Here is a 16,359-nt window from a genome sequence, read left to right on the forward strand (position 1 = left end):
AAGTAGGAGGGTTTCAGGATGTCTGCAAAACTCATTTTAAATGAAATATTGATTACTAATCGATATTGAATCGAAAACGAAACGAACCCATATAAATGAGAATCGAATCGCCAAATTGGTCACAATACCCAGCCCTAGTTTTAACTAGAGGTCGACCCATAGGTCAGTTTTGGTGTTTTGATTATCGGTTATCGGCAAAAATCCGCACCGATAGTTTTTCATGGTTGTATCCGCTGTGGGAGCGTTTATGAAGTGTTCGTCGTCATTATACAGGACGAGGGCAGCCTCTAGAGGCGGAATAAAAAATATCACTGGCAAATTTTGTGTTTTATTCATTTTGGATGTCTCTATTTTTATTTGTTACTTGGAGTGTTACTTTTTGGTTCAGTTTGGCTGTCTAACTTTTATTTACTTTATTAATAGTTAATGTATACTAAAGTGTGTGTGTGTATGTATGTATGTATGTATGTATGTGTGTGTGTGTGTGTGTGTGTATATATATATATATATATATATATATATATATATATATATATATATATATATATATATATATATATATATATATATATATATATTTTTTTTTTTCCATAAAAAAGTACAGTATATTTTAATGGTAAAGTTCAGCGATGTTTCACTTTGAATGGTATGTTTTCATTCAGTATCAGTTTTAGAAACTACTGGTTGATTAATCGGTTATCAGCAGGTGCTGCCCAGCTTAGTTATCAGTATCAGTAAAATCCCCTACCTATCGGCCGATCTGTAGTCTTAGCACTTTGAACTTTTATTCGTAATGTTGTAGAACGTCCTTTACAAAGCACTGACACTGGAGATTCCTTCCAAAAAAATTCGAAATAACCTATCCTCACAGAAAGCTTCAGTATATCGATGATTTCACACATTTATAAAATGTGTTGCTTCGTGTAGAAGTCCCCGTGTTTAAAATGATTTCTATAGAAATAGCATTTTACAGAAAATTAAGCAACACCTTCTGACCAATCAGAATCGAGAAACACAACAGCACTCCGGTATAAATACTTATAATTAATTCGAAAAGCGTAGAGTTACAAACACAGCGCTATACACAGTATCTAAACTAAAAACAAAACCGTACGCTATTTGCTACTTAGGAATCGGGAGCGGGTTAACAATTTGTCAGCATCATATAAATGAATCCCTCACAATGAATGTGTCTCCTTGCAAATGGTCTTCTACTCTTCAAAGATCTTTTATTTCTCTGATCACACCCTGCTAGCATTTGGTTGTTTCATATGCCTTGTGTCTGGATTATATCTTGATACGACCTGAACCACACACGTTTACAGATGCAGCGAGAATTAAAATCCGGTTTCCGTATTCCACGTAGCACTATGGCCATGTTTGTTTCCTCTGTTTGTTTAGTCTGTTTTGAAACAAATGACCTTTTTTTTTTCTTTTTTTTTTTTATTTATTTTTTTTAGATTTGCTAAGAATAAAAGTGAAAGTGTGTGTTTGTGTGTGTGTTTGGTGCAGGGACATTAGCAAAGACAAAGAGAAGTGTGAGGGAGAGGACGAGGAGGGGAAGGAGCAGAACACGCCCCGCGGTCGCAAGACGGCTAACAGCCAGGGACGGCGTAAGGGCCGAATCACCACGCGCTCCATGGCCAACGAGGCTGCTAGTACTGCCACAGAGGAACCAGCAGCACCAGCAGCACCCCCGCCACCACCACCACCTGAACCTGGTAAAACACACTCTCACATCACACTAACATGCGTACAACTAAGACTAGAGGTGTTTGATTTTAATATGAAAAAGACACTCGGTTAATCACGAAGAGAGTAGGAAAAGCCGTATTTAATCAAATAGCTCGGCGTTTTTCTGTAAATCTTTATTTAGTTTATTTAGCGTCTAGTATAACCCCATCCCCCCACCCCTGGAGTTTCAGTAAAAATCAGCACTTACTTACCCATCTGTGCATGTACGTCAGCATAACAAGCTCTATATCTGAGCCACTGATCACACACACACACACACACACACACGTCTGTGCTTCTTCTAAACAGACCTTTAAAAGTTATGGTAAATGGGGTTTTTTCTTCTCTCTCTCTCTCTCTCTCTCTCTCTCTCTCTCTCTCTCTCTCTCTCAAAACACAAGTTTTACCGGAGCCTGTCCCTCCTTCCAAGCCAGAGTCAGCGCCGAAGCCAGCACGCGAACTCGCTAAGCTTGCTCCTGTGACCAGCATGGACAGCCAAGCACGAGGTACAAACGCGCTGAAGCACAGCCCCCTTGCTTTCCTCACACTTTCACACAGTCCAGGGCTTGTGTTTGTCCTCTGACAGATGTTTGTCAGTGTCTCAGAGTTTGGGTTTGGACGGTTGATTTATTGTACACTATACCATATACGCATTGCGAAGGAGCTAGCTTGATTGTTTTCTGCTCGCGGAAAAGAAGCGGCGCGTATTCGGAGGTCCGTTTGCCGAAACCTGACGGTGAAAAAGCACCAAAACGGAAAAACACAAAATTCTGAGCTCGCTTTTTTAGCTGCGTGCGCTGACCCACTTCTGCGCCGTGAGTTTACAGCCAAGGAAATGAAAAAAGAGCTGTTTATACAGAACGGGTCCCCCCCCCCTTTGGCTCTGTCAGAAATGCGTCTGTTGGATCCATCAGGGCTGCTGGCTGAAGCCTGCGTCCTCTGACATTTGAGGCTTTTTTTCTTTCTTTTTTCCACTTTCCCTTCTTTCTTTCTACTCCTCCCTTACCATCTCCGAGAACAACCCACAGCTCAGTTCAGGCTGTCCCGTGTTTTGTCCCCCGCTCTGCCCATCTGTCTCTCTTTCTGGAGTTTGCATGTTGCTGTGGTGATGGCGTGTGTCTCAGGTGGATTACATTTGCCATGAGGATGTAAAAGGGAGGCGACGACTGAGAGCAGGTAAACGTCCTGCTTTCTCTCTCTCTCTCTCTCTCTCTCTCTCTCTCTCTCTCTCTCTCTCTCTCTCCTTTTCTCGATTTCAGCATTCAGTGATCTGTGATACTTTATTGCTAGATAGGAAGAAATCTTCTTAGAGCGCTGCGTTATACTTGGGTAGTGCTGCTGATCATGTGACTGAATTGGTAGGTGATCCTTATACACCCCGTGATTGTCCCAGCCTCGTTCCCTGCACACTCGCGACATTGTCCAACGAAGACCTTTACTATATTTATCGCAACATCCATCCAGAGTTGCATCCATACATCATTTTCGTGCCGGTTTAATTTAAAGTGTAACTAAAAATCATAAGATTCTGTGTGTTACTGGTGTGCCAGTGCCACATGAGTGAGATCTGATTTGAGTACAGCGGATGAGTTTTGGTGCTGGAGTTAACAAGTACAGAAGTCCTGGGAAGGTTGAGAACTGAAAGGAAACCGAAAAGATTTGACAAGTGACGCAGTTGCAGCCAGACTTGTGTGTTTTGGGAATTTTGCACCAATTTCTGTGTTTTGTAAGATTTGCATCTCGGCGCAGGAGAGCTGCGGCTTCCTGTTTCTCCATTTCCTGTTTCCTATCTTGCCCACTGTCCTCAAATCACCTCCTAGCTAACCTCACCGCTCATAATCAGACTGGCTTTAACGCCATTAAACGTGTGTGTGTGAGAGAGAGAGCGAGCAAGAGAGAGGAGTAGGAGGAGAAGGAAGGAAAGAAAAATATTTGTGCCTCCTCACCAATTTGGGCATTTGCCAGCCCTGGAGTGTGTGTGTGTGTGTGTGTGTGTGTGTGTGTGTGTGTGTGTGTGTGTGTGTCTGACCACAGTATACAAACACAAATGTTTCTATCACTGAGTTTGGACATGTGTATGTGTATATACACACACTCACGCACACACACGCGCACACACACACACACACATACACACACAAACAGGCGCTGTGTGGATGTGCACTGTGTGTGTGAGTTCGTTGTTAGAGATGTGTCTATAAAAGGGGTCATGCTTTAGTCTTAATTGCAAGGTGTGTGTACGTACGCATGTCCTTTTTTTTTTTTTATTTTTTTCTTTTTTTTTTTTTTTTTTTTTTTTTTAAAGGTCAGTTGATGGAACACTCCAGTGTTTTTCAACACTTTTAATCATTGCAGATGTGTTACATCGATTTAAAGACAGGCTCAACACACACGCAGTTTATATATATACATTTTAATATATATATATATATATATATATATATATATATATATAAAAATGTGTGTGTATGCGTATATATATATCTGTATGTATGTATGTGTGTGTGTGTGTGTATATATATATATATATGTATGTATATGTGTGTACACGCATTTATTAGAGTTGTGTTAGTCGGGACATTTTGTGCAAGAACTCTAAACGCACAAGATGACTCTTCTTATCAGAACAGACACACACACTTGTATAAATGTCAGAGGGTCACACTGTGCTAAATTTGTCCGAATGTTTGTTCAATCTCAAGGAGTCTCGGGGGTGGGGGGTGGGTAAGTAAGTAGGAGCAACACACACACACACACACACGTATGCACACACTCTGTCCCACTGTTGCGCTTGTTGCCTCGCTCTCTCTCTCTCTCTCTCTCTCTCTCGGTTGTGCACAAGAGCCGCTGTTTAAGGGAAGGAAGGCGGTGCTTGTGCAGTGTGTAGCCATAGATCAGCTGACGAGAGAGTGAGTGAGAGTGAGGGAGTGAGTGAGACGGGGGAAGGAAGAGAAATAGCAAAGGAACCGAGAGAGGCGACGCGCGAGTGCATTAGGGAAAGTGAGAGTGGACGATACGGGGAGAAAAGGGGAGGGGAGGGAGGGGAGTGGGACGAGGGCTGGACAGCTGATGTAAACAAATTATTAGATTAAACATTGAGAGGAAGAAAGTGCATTACGGTCAGTCTGTCTCTCTCTCTCTCTGTCTTTCTCTTGTAGCTTTCTCTCTCTCTGTCTCTCTTGGGATCTCTATCTCTCCCTGTCTCTTTCTCTCGTTCTCTCTCAATCTCTTTTGCTCCGTCTATATTCTGTCTATCTCTCTCTCTCTTTTGGTTTCTCTCTCTTTCTATTTCTCTCTCCTCTCTTTTTTTCTGTCTATTTGTATTGCTATCTCTCTGTCTGTTTCTCTTTCTATCCTTTTTCCTTTCTCTTATCTCCATCTGTTTCTCTAGTCTTTTTCTGCACCTTGTGTGCACTCTCTCTTTCCTGATTTCTCCTTTTTGTACTAAGTGCGTGTTGTCTGTGTGCAGGAGCTGTAGAGGCCGGAGAGACGTCTCGCTGGACAGAGGAGGAGATGGAGGTGGCCAAAAAAGGTACCGTTTTGATTTCACTTTTCCGCTGATCTTTACTTTCCTAATCTCATGTTTTCAGGAAATCCCTGTGTGTGTGTGTGTGTGTGTGTGTGTGTGTGTGTGTGTGTGTGTGTGTGTGTGTGTGTGTGTGTGTGTGTGTGTGTGTGTGTGTGTGCGCGCATGCTGCAGACCTCTGACTGCAGCTGTGCGTTCGTGCATGCATGTGGTGATTCACTGAGGAAGTTAATGTGCATGATGAATTGGGCTTCCAATAAAGATTAGAATCAGTTACTCACAAAGGTCATTCTACAGCCCTGCAGTTTAGTGGTGGAAAGTTGAACGAATTGAAGAAAACAAAAGAAAAAAACCCTGTTTTGAAACATGTTAAAGGTTTTTGATTTTACTGATAGAAGTCAGTAATATTTTATTTACGACATCCTTCCTTTGCACTCTTTAGTTTTCTTCCTTTTATTCATCAGTGGCCATTATTTAAAAATCATGCACAGTGATGTGGGTAAATCGTGTTGTCTCCAGTGTGTGATTTCATGGCTATAAACACACCATGAAGCTGAAATATTACCGTATGTTTCTGCTGTTTCTTATGCATTCAAATTTAAAGGTGCAATATTTGATTATTTATATTATTTTCATTTTGATTTATTTTTTACTTGTACAAAGAAGCTGGGAAATATGTTGAAGATGATAATAATAGTTTATTAAAAGAAAGTATTTAATAAAAAATAACGGTGTAAGCCATTGGAAATTGGTAAGCGTCCAGCACAGCCAGATAATTCTGCTCTGAGCAAAGAACACTCTGTGCTTGGAAACAACAGGAAGAAATGCCGTTAAATCAGAATAAACTTTGGCGAAAGAAGACGAAGCTGTACGCAGAATTAGGTCAGGTATCTAAACCCATTTTTTTATTACAACGAGAAACAGGACAGCGAAGCCACTCTGGACCGTTCTCATGAATGAGTACAAGTTAAGTTTTGTGTGTTTTTAAAGGTTTAAATTTGGCTTTCAAGCTGGATGTCATGACCGTCATTGCTGATGCTAACTCTAGTTATTATGCTTGAGCGTTGAAGCGGAGCTTTGTGTACATGCCCTAGCTCAAGGAGTTAAAAAAAACAACAATTCAAATCTTATTCCATCTATGTCAGGGGTGTCCAATCTTATCCGCAAAGGGACGGTGTGGGTTTTCATTCCAACCAAGCAGGAGCCAGACCTGATTCCACCTGATTAATCAGTTGATCTTGGCTTTCAGTAGACTCGGGTGTGACTTCTGCATGGTTGGAATGAAAACCTGCACCCACACCAGCCCTTTCCGGATAAGATTGGACACCTCTGATCTATGTAATTATTAGAGACTTCGACAAATCTTTCCTAATGCACCTTTTCGTAGTGAAAAGTGGATGTCATTGAACAAACATGGAGTCGGACGTGAACGGTTCCTGTATGCTGGCCATTTTTCTTCCGTGGGCAGACTGCAGTCATCATTCATTCCTTTATCTCTTTGCTTGTTTCCTCTTCTGTGTTACAAAAGCAGAAGTTGAAGCAGGAAGTGGGAAACACTTGGGTGTATGTGTGCACATGCTAGCGTTGCAGAAAGAGGAAGAATTTCCCAGTGGGCTTCCACACTATCAGAGACACGAACAGTGGTGAAAATGTTGGACAGTTTATGAAAAGCAAACTTTTCCATCGGTAATTATTTCAACATTTTCTTCCTTACTAGGTGACCGCTACGTCGTGCTCGTGCTAGATTGAAGGAAAGATTCTATATGGTGTCGTTTCAGAGGTTGAGTTTGGACAGAGCGGTGAGGCGTTCAGTTATGTATAAGGACAGTTATGTAGCATAGTGCATTAACAGCATTCAGCACTGCCATGTTTTCCCACTGAGAAATGACAGGCTGCAGAACTGTTCACCTCAGATACGAGTTACTGTAACTTTATCCAGTTGTTTGACAGTTCTGAGTTCTGTGCTTAAAGGAACTTCTCCACATTTTGTAGTATGTATATGATCATGACGGATGAGAATTTCGACAAGAAAGAACAGAAATCTTGTTTACTCAAAACTCATGTATAACAGAGGTCGTATAATCAACGTTGCATTTAATAAATGCTAAAGTGAATACCGTTTTTAAAGAATGATTTCCTCTTTGGTTAAAGATATTGGTCATTTAAGCCAAGACACTACAGGTGTATAGATATCACAAATAACATTTGCCACCTATGTACCGTTGCTGCCTTTTTTGGGGGGGGGGGGGGGGGGGGTTTGTTTGAAAATTTTTTTTTGTTATTTTTTTAAATGTTAGATTTATGCAGTCTTTGGATTATGGTCTGTTTAAATGTGTCTGGAGAAACTATTTCACAAAATAAATTCAAATGTCATTTTTAAAGTAGTGTAATCAAGAAAAAAAAATACATTATAAAAACGTTTTTTGTTTTAAATGTCATTTTGGAGTAAAACGAAATCTATCATAAATCCATCAATTATAGATATTGAAAAATTCCTCAGTAATTTAAGCCTTTAAAGCGGGATGGGACTGAAAATGTAAAATGTCATGAATGCATATAGAAACTGGATTTCTTAATCTAGAAAAATATATACAATGTGTTTCTACACCAGTATATATATATATATGGTTGATAAGGTTTATCAAATAAATTGCCATTTATTTCTGGAAGTCTGTGGAACTGAGCTCTAATACAAAACTTGACATGATTGTGCTGAGTGTGGCGAAGCGAAACCTTCTACAGTCCATACAGGACTTCGCCGAGATTTTTATGATTTTTGCGGCCAAAAATTCTTTATTTTGCTGCAGCTTTTTTTTCTTTTCCACAATTGCTTATTTTTTGTTGTTGCAGAAAACTAATTGAATGGACGAAATCGCAGTTGCACAGAATTATTTTGCAGGGTCTTTGTAGGTAAACGAGACCTTTTATCTGTAATCATGTCCGACGTACGGGAATCGAAGAGGGTTTCGACTGAATGCGCGTTGTGGTGATGTTCACCATTCATCTTGGCCTAAATCTGTGGAAAATCGGCAGTCATTTTGAAAAGTCGCAAGCTTCCCCAAATATTGAAGAGTTTGCTTGATTGAGTTCATTTTTGCGTCTGCAAAATTCTGGCAGGACGACTTCTTTACTTCCCCCAAACTCTTTTTATTAATATTTTTCACAGTGTAGAGAGTTGCTTCTCAGATTGTTTTGACACGTTTTTTAAAACGTACAAAAATAATGGCATGTAAACCTTGTGTGTGTGGTAAAAACAATAGTTGCAAACAGTATATATATGTGTGTGTGTGTGTGTGTATGTATATGTGTGTGTGTGTGTGTGTGTGTGTGTGTATATATAATATAATATATATAAAATATAATATATATATACACACACATATAAATAATATGTGTATGTATGTATTTGAGTGTGTGTTATGGGACTGCTTCTTTAAAGTTGCTAAATTTCACACCACTAAAGTAAACATTTCGTAGCAGGTTTTTAAATTGCAGCTGTCACTGAAATCGTGTCTGTGTCGCACACGTACATAGAAAATGAATGGTCTTCGGTCAGTTTGTTACTCGCTATTGAGAAAGTAGGTTTAAGCAAGCTACCCCCTACTTTGTGCCCAAGTTAACACATCCACTACAGCCAAGCTGATTGGAGGATTAACCTCACCATAGGGTGCACAGGAGGGCATTACAGTAACTACTGACCATGAAGCTCAAGTCCAGAAGGGTTCAGAGGAGGGTGGAAATGCAGACATTCTGTGTCAGCTTTGTGGAACACATCTGTCGGTCTTAAAAAATGCGCTTATCTGTTTCTCTTGTGTAGTGAAGCTTGTTTCAGTTAAACTTAGCAGTAAGCCTGGCCCGTTTTAGCCAAGATTATGGAAATCACTCCAGTGCATGCTCTCGGAGGAAACTCTGAGAGGAAAGTAAAGCATTGATCCAGTCCATTTGCCTCGAAGCCACTTTTTTAAGCATGATCAGTTATGGCTGCACTCTGTAACATCGTCACACGCAAGTCTTTCCCTCCTTCTGCAGGACTGGTAGAGCACGGCAGGAACTGGTCGGCTATCGCTAAAATGGTGGGCACCAAGAGTGAGGCGCAGTGCAAGAACTTCTACTTCAACTACAAGAGGCGGCACAACCTGGACGACCTGCTGCCTCAACCCAAACAGGTGAATGATAGCACTTTGTACTTCTGAGGAAAAGATTCATTTTCATTTGAAGGATGCGCTTAAATATCCGATCATATAAAACATGGCATGGTGGTGCAGCGGGTTGTCTTGAGCTTGGGATTTGTTCCCTGTTGAAGTTTGACATGTTCTCCACATGGTCGTGTGGGTTTCCTCTGGGCTCTTGGGGTTCCTCCAATCACCTAAAATATGCTAATGGGAGGATTGGGTGGATCGACTCTAAATTGTCCCAGGTGTAAATGTGTTCCCGGGATAGGCTCCAGATCCACTGACTAGAATAAAGCGCTGCAATAAAATATATAACATTTTGTAATAATATATATAATAAAATATATCTCCACTGTTTTTAATGTAAACATAGATGTTTTTTTGTTGTTTTTAATAATATGTATATATTTTTAAATAAATATTACAGGCAAACAAATGTTCGCGTGACCGAGATGCGTCTCAGAGCGACGGTGTGGCCACGGCTTCGGCTGATGATGATGATGAGGAGGAGAACCCAGATGACAGCGAAGGTGAGAACAGAAACGGACAGTTTGACTCTGAAATCCCTCTCTGAGGCACACAGAAAGCGACGTCACAACCGCTGCTAATACTGTTTTTGCTTTTAATAAGCATGAGAGATGATCAAATACGAAGATACAGAGAGAGGAGGACGAGTGGAAGAGAGAAAGGATTGGGTCTAATTCTGAGTGCCAGGCTTGCTCTTATATAAGTGTTCTTTCGCTTTGAAGGCTCTAGAAAACGCACTGTTGGGAACGCAGAGTTCCTGCTTTGCTCGTTTGATCTGGTGGGATGCCTCTCTCTCCCTTTATCCCTCTCACTACGGTTTTTCGTTCTTTTTTTTTTTTTTTTTTTTTTTTTTTTTTGGATCATGTCTTTCCACACTGCCCTAATTCAATGTTTCCAGTCTCATATCCTCTCTTCTTTGTCTACCTTCCCATCTGTCCCATTCAGCTATGTCATTTCTCTACTATATGCTCGCTATTTCTCTCTTTTTTTTCCCTTCAAAGTTGTGCTGCTAAATAGTTATAAAATTTTTCAATGTCTTTTGAGTCCATTCAATTAAATTATTCATTCAGATTTGTTCAGTTGCAGTTTGCAGCCGTCTAAGCAGCTAATCCTCACTGTTTTTAAAAAAAAATATTAAAAAAAAATTATGATGTCTGTGTTTTTAGAAAGGTCATTCTTTTTACATTAAGCCCAACACGGACCTTTTGCGTGCACTGAAATGCTGGAAATCTACAGCTCAGATTAAATGAGCCCAAACAGGATTCACTGAATGTGCTGAATCATTGCCATGACTGACTCGGACACTGAACCACTGAACACAAGAGGAGTGAATCCGAAAGGGATTAATTGAATCAATCGTCGAATTTCTGAACATGAGAGGGAAGGAGTGAATCGAATACGATTCCCTGGATCGGACCCTGACCTGCTGAACACTGAAAGGATTCACTGATTCAAACACTGAATCACTGAACATGAGACCTAAACGATTCCATGAAATTGCTCTAATCTGACTTGTGTATTTTTTTTCTTTTTTTTTCTTTCTTGTCTGAAACCAGGTGCAGAGAACAGTTCAGACACAGAGAGCGCGGCATCTCCTTCACGGTCGGACACACCCAAGCCCTCCGAGTCGCAACCCCAAGCCCCGGATCAAGAAGCTACTGCCCCCAAAGTCCCTAATGCAGATACCAAAGCTCAGGAGCCCACCTTCAACGAGCTGCAGGTAAAGCTGGAGAAAAGTCCAGAAGGAGCAGTGGTGGACGAATCCATGTTTAAGGATGAGGTCCAGCTGTACCCTAAGAGCGAACCTCAGGACACAGAAACAGCGGGAGGAGACCGGGGAGAGGTGCAAGTAAAGACCGAGCCAGAATTGAGGGAGAAAGAGAAGCAGAACGAGCAGCAGCATTCGGACAATGACTCAAGTGCCACCTGCAGTGCTGATGAAGATGTCGAGGACGAGCCAGACAGACAGAGGTGAGACAGTGGAACGGTTTCTTAAATATAGTGCATTTATATACATATACTAAACAAAAACCTATGTATTTATATATATATATACAGTATACATATTCTGTGACGTTATCATTGTTATATACATTGGGGTGTGTAGTGAATGGAAAGCTATTTTGGGATTCAGTCTCATTGCTTGTTGGAGAATAATTAAGTATCTGCAATGTCAGCAATTAATAAAGGGTTTTAAACAGAACCGTCTGTATAAAACTCATTTTAGTCTGCTTTTGCTTCATTCCTGTCTTTCTTTATTTCTCTGTCCTTCAAGGTTGTTCTCTCTGGAGAAGCCGTCGATTCTCGGAGGCTCTGGGTCAGTGGTGGTCTCCTCGAGCAAGCAGGCTCAGCTCAGTATGCAGCAGCTCCAGCAGCGTGCTGCCACCATCCCCCCCATGGTCAGTCTCCCTAGTTCCCTCCTTCACTACCCTAGCAGCTCTGCCCCCCTGGCCAGGCCCAGGGACTGGGAGAGGCTCCGTCACAGAGCCCCACCCCGCCACGTGAGTCCAGACCACGCTTTGACCCAGTGAACAGGAAACAAAAAGAAAATTCCAATCGATTTTGGTCAAAATCCCGTGATCTGGAGCGATTCGAATCAAGAATGATTCTCCCTTCTACCTCCCTTTCCCCTCAAAATGAAATGATGGCAGGCTGATTTGCTATATCGCCATGGATTCTCTGCTTTAGGATGGTTTGATTTTGTGTGATTGAACGATTATTACCTTTATGATTACTGCTAGAACCGAATCATGGCTGCTTCTGAATCACAGGCAGTGTAGTGGACTTCATGCATCTTTGGGTCTCTGTGATTTAGTGCGAAGTGAGCAGTGATGGGCTACACCAGAAAATGATGTACAGTCCTGTCTCAAAATCACTTTCCTGGAATGAATGCAAATGATAAATATTTAATGATTATTAAAGGGTTGGATTAAGTAGATTGGTCGAGGAAGGTTTTGGTTCTGACTCAGCTTGTTTTTTTTTGTTTCATTTCGTTTCGTTTCTTTCCCTTCTTCTCAGGTTGCTGGTCCGTTTGGGACGGCTGGGGTTCCTGTAGGAGCTCCTCTGAGTGGCTTAACCATGTTCCAGCACCAAATCAAAGCTGTACACGAATCGGCACACATGGAGGACAACCAGAGACAAGAAGCCGGAGAGTTGGAGCGCAGGCCGCGCTACATCACTCGCAGCCCCACCATCCTCGACCGAGATGGTAAGAGAGTGTGTGCTTTTTGGTGAAATAATGGGAAACTTGATGGCAGAGAAAACAGAGGTCAGTAGAAATGGACTGTGATGTCTGTACGAGTTAATATTGTTTATACATTAGCGCGGTTGAATTCTCGGTTCTGATTGGTGAGTGGTTGATCAAGTTTCTAGATCAGCAGCTCTTCTAATACGTTACTGATTGTGTCATTCTTTTTTCCGTTTTATTCTTGTTTGTTTGTTTTTTCTCCCGTCTCGATTGGAACTGTTTTAAAAACATTTAACATCATAATATTAGCTAACACTGGTCATTTGTATCCAACCAGGGATATGCTTTAAATCTTGCACACACAAATGCGTTATTATTTGACAAAATTGGTCAAGTAGTAGCCAGACATTCCTTGATAGAACCAGGGGCTGCCAAGGACACTGACCAGTTCGAACACGTAGCTGGTGTGGACATTATAGAAGGTGAAATGTACATTAGTAGTTGTAGACCTAATAACGTGGCACCGATAAAGACAAAAAGTGTTCAACTTTTCAAGGATTCCTTCGTGATGCCTGTAGATACCCTGTTTTACTTTAGCCACAGCCTAAATTGTGGCTTGATCAGTGTAAGGAAGGGGCATGAATAAGGGAAAGACTTGGGGGAGTCATGTGGGTGGAGATGCTGCTTCAGAGTGGAGCTGCTAGATGAAGTGATGAGTTGCAGCGGTGCGAGTGGGCGTCTCGGGTCTTCTGGTTTCATTCGTCGATTGCATGTTTTCTCGGTCGTCTGACTCGGTCTCGGTCAGTTCTGTTTTGAAAAACTGACCAAACTGGGCCAAGCTGGAGAGAAGGAAAGTTTGTTGTTTTATTCTAGCTGTACAAAAAAAAAAGAAGTTATGAAACAGTCCTCGAGACACACGTACACCTTGTCTTCATATACTTCTGAGAACCTTTCACTGACATAATTATCATTCTAGCTTAGAAATCATTTAAAGAACTGCAAAGAAAGCTGTTTTTCCTCATTCAGCCAAATGTTGTGGACATTTTGTACACACCAAGATATTACACACACACTGAGAGAAAATCCGGTACATTGTGTATTAGTCCCCAGCACTTTACTCAATATTTTTTTTCCCCCTTTTTCTTGGACTGCTGAGGGCTGTGTGGTGTCTCTTTGCTTTCCCAGACTTACTTAGGGCGGAGGAAAGCATGTCTTTCTGATTCTGGAATGATGGTCAGGGCTTTCCAGGGCTGTGAGAGCAGAGCAAGAGCCAAAATAAGAGTCGGGGAGGGAAACGGCTGCCGTTGTTAAAAAAGTCAGACAGGAGCAGTGAACCAGAGGAAACATCGGGGCAGCCACTCTTATAGCTGTGCCCATTAGCCAAAGTGCTGCAGTTATTCAGGCTTTTCTCGCCCTGTGTTTGAGTCAGGTCGGCGCTGAGGCTTTTTCCTGAACTCATACGGTTTTGGTGTAGTCTGTGTTTCTGTCATTACATCACGCATCACTGGATATTGTAGAGCTTCTCATGAGGTTTGCTTCACACTGAGTATTTGGTCAGGAGTGATCAGCTTCTTTTCTAATTGGTGTCATGCATGCATGCATGCGTGTGTGTGTGTGTGTGTGCGTGTGCAATTGATACGCTGTCCTCTCTTGCCACAGGTAAGCCGTTTCCCTACATGGCGTACGATATAAAGCTGATGGAGCCAGAGGTTCCTGCTGCAGGAAGACCGGGTTCACCGTACAGACTGTCTCCCCGAGAGCCTAGCAAAGCGTCGCCCCAACCCGAGCCCAACAACCCCGCCCGCTACAGCGTCCCGCCAGGTAAACACCCCCATCCTTACTTTCACTACAAACCGTCCCTTAGCCTTTTTGGTTCTCCAACCCTTGCTCTCTGGGTGCAAATTCAGTTCCGATGCAGAATGGCTGTATGAACCTGTGGTGTCAGGAGAATGAGGGTGGTGTTATGTCGATAACAAAAAGTTATATACCCGTCTGTCATTAAAGTGAGACGCGAGAGATAATAAAGATTAGGGAAATGAAATATCACCACTGTGAATCATTCAGTTATATTTTATACATTTATGGCATTTGGCAGACACTGTTATCCAGAGCGACTTACAATTATCTCATTTATAGAGCTGAGCAGGTGAGGGTTAAGGGCATTGCTCAAGAGCCCAGCAGTGGCAGCTTGCCAGTGCAGGCATTTGAACTCATGACCTTCTAATCAGATGTCTGACGTTTTAACCGTTGAGCTACCACTTTCCAAGCTACCACAGCACTGCTGATTTGTACATAATTCTAATGCAAGTCATAACAGGAAGTAACTTGCGAATGTTTCGTAACATTTAAATGCAACTATAAACAAATAAAAAATTTTAGGTGGTGTTCTTTAGTTATTTATTTATTTTTATTTATTCATGATGGTAACAGTAACTCCATGTCATGTCACACCACCCCATCGTTAATTATTTTCCTTTAACCGCATGCCTTATTTTTTTATTCCTTACTTAATGTATTCTAGTTGGAACGATCACACGCTACTTTGCCAATGATAACACAGTTGCTTTGGGCAGCTAAACAGAGTCTTTGTGAGGATAGACGCTGAAGGATTTGGCATTTGATGGTAAAATATGTACAAAGCCACAGATTTTTATTTTTATTTTTTTTTAAACATTCAGGTCCACCCACATGATGTAATTATTCGCAATTCTCAAATCAGTGGAAATTCTGAAACCAGCAATGGACTTGGCTGCTATTTTTCAGTCCTCCCAGTTCTACCGAAGTGATTCATCTTTTTATATTCTTGTCTCGGTTATGTATAATTCATTGGCATGCAGCAGACTTCAGAGGTAATGTTTCACTTCAACGTACAGTACAAGGTATATGAATTAATTGAAAGTTAATAATTTAGTGGGCCTTTGCAGCTTTTGTGGGTTACTTGAGTCACCTGTCATGGAGTGAGCGATTTTCTTATCTATAACTGTGTCTGTGTCTAGCACGCACACACACACTCGTGCACCCACACACAAAGATCAATCGAAGTGCAATCTCCTGAACTCCCTTTTACATGTTTTACACGGCCTCTAGTGGCGAAATAAAAACGATCACTGACTAATTCTTTTGTGTTATTTGAAGTGTTTTTATTTTTAATTTATTTATTTTTTTCATTCATTTTGAATGTCCCTATTTCTATTTGTTATTTGGAGTGTTACACATTCAAACTGAACCAAGCAGTATCTTTTATTTACTTTAATATTTATTAATTAGTTAATATATTAATATTTATATATTTTCATTGTGGGCTGAGAGCTCTGATTTTCTTTCTTGTGTTTTTGCACCCTTGTCAGTTTGAAGACGTGCTCTGATCTCATCGTCTGTGAAAATATATTCAGGTCATGGATGAAAAGAGTTTTCAAAACAGTTAAAATACACTACCTGTCAAAAGTTTAGACACTCATTCTTTATTTTTTTATCATTTTTTTCCCCACATTTTAGAAGAATAATAAATTAATCAAAACTCTGGAGTACCGCCCATGGAGCTATGGGAATTATGTTGTGATTAAAAAGTCCAAAATAAATCAAAATAATTTAATATTTTCACATCTTCAAACTAGACGCCCTTTTTACAGAGAATTTCCAGAAATGTATTCTTGGCGTTTTCTCATCCGATTTCTTGAGAAATTCCCCTGAGATGCTTTTTAAACAGTATTAAA

At 41.0% G+C, this 16,359-nt stretch overlaps 1 protein-coding gene across 15 annotated transcripts in view; it reads left to right on the forward strand.

Moving 5' to 3' along the window:
- Positions 1-16,359, forward strand: part of ncor1 (nuclear receptor corepressor 1) — an 81,693-nt gene that overhangs the window by 45,733 nt on the left and 19,601 nt on the right. For 12 of the 15 annotated variants that reach the window (XM_053677078.1, XM_017459628.3, XM_017459609.3 and 9 more), the window contains 9 exons: positions 1,513-1,721; positions 2,136-2,240; positions 5,204-5,266; positions 9,290-9,426; positions 9,860-9,962; positions 11,016-11,430; positions 11,735-11,960; positions 12,478-12,667; positions 14,306-14,467. In XM_053677078.1, the coding sequence (XP_053533053.1) occupies positions 1,513-1,721; positions 2,136-2,240; positions 5,204-5,266; positions 9,290-9,426; positions 9,860-9,962; positions 11,016-11,430; positions 11,735-11,960; positions 12,478-12,667; positions 14,306-14,467 (1,610 nt within the window). The remainder of the gene's footprint in view (positions 1-1,512; positions 1,722-2,135; positions 2,241-5,203; positions 5,267-9,289; positions 9,427-9,859; positions 9,963-11,015; positions 11,431-11,734; positions 11,961-12,477; positions 12,668-14,305; positions 14,468-16,359) is intronic. The other 3 variants (XM_053677076.1, XM_017459629.3, XM_053677079.1) reach the window with 1 other exon arrangement.

This window comes from Ictalurus punctatus, chromosome 28, assembly GCF_001660625.3.
Source record: "Ictalurus punctatus breed USDA103 chromosome 28, Coco_2.0, whole genome shotgun sequence".
Classification (NCBI taxonomy): domain Eukaryota; kingdom Metazoa; phylum Chordata; class Actinopteri; order Siluriformes; family Ictaluridae; genus Ictalurus; species Ictalurus punctatus.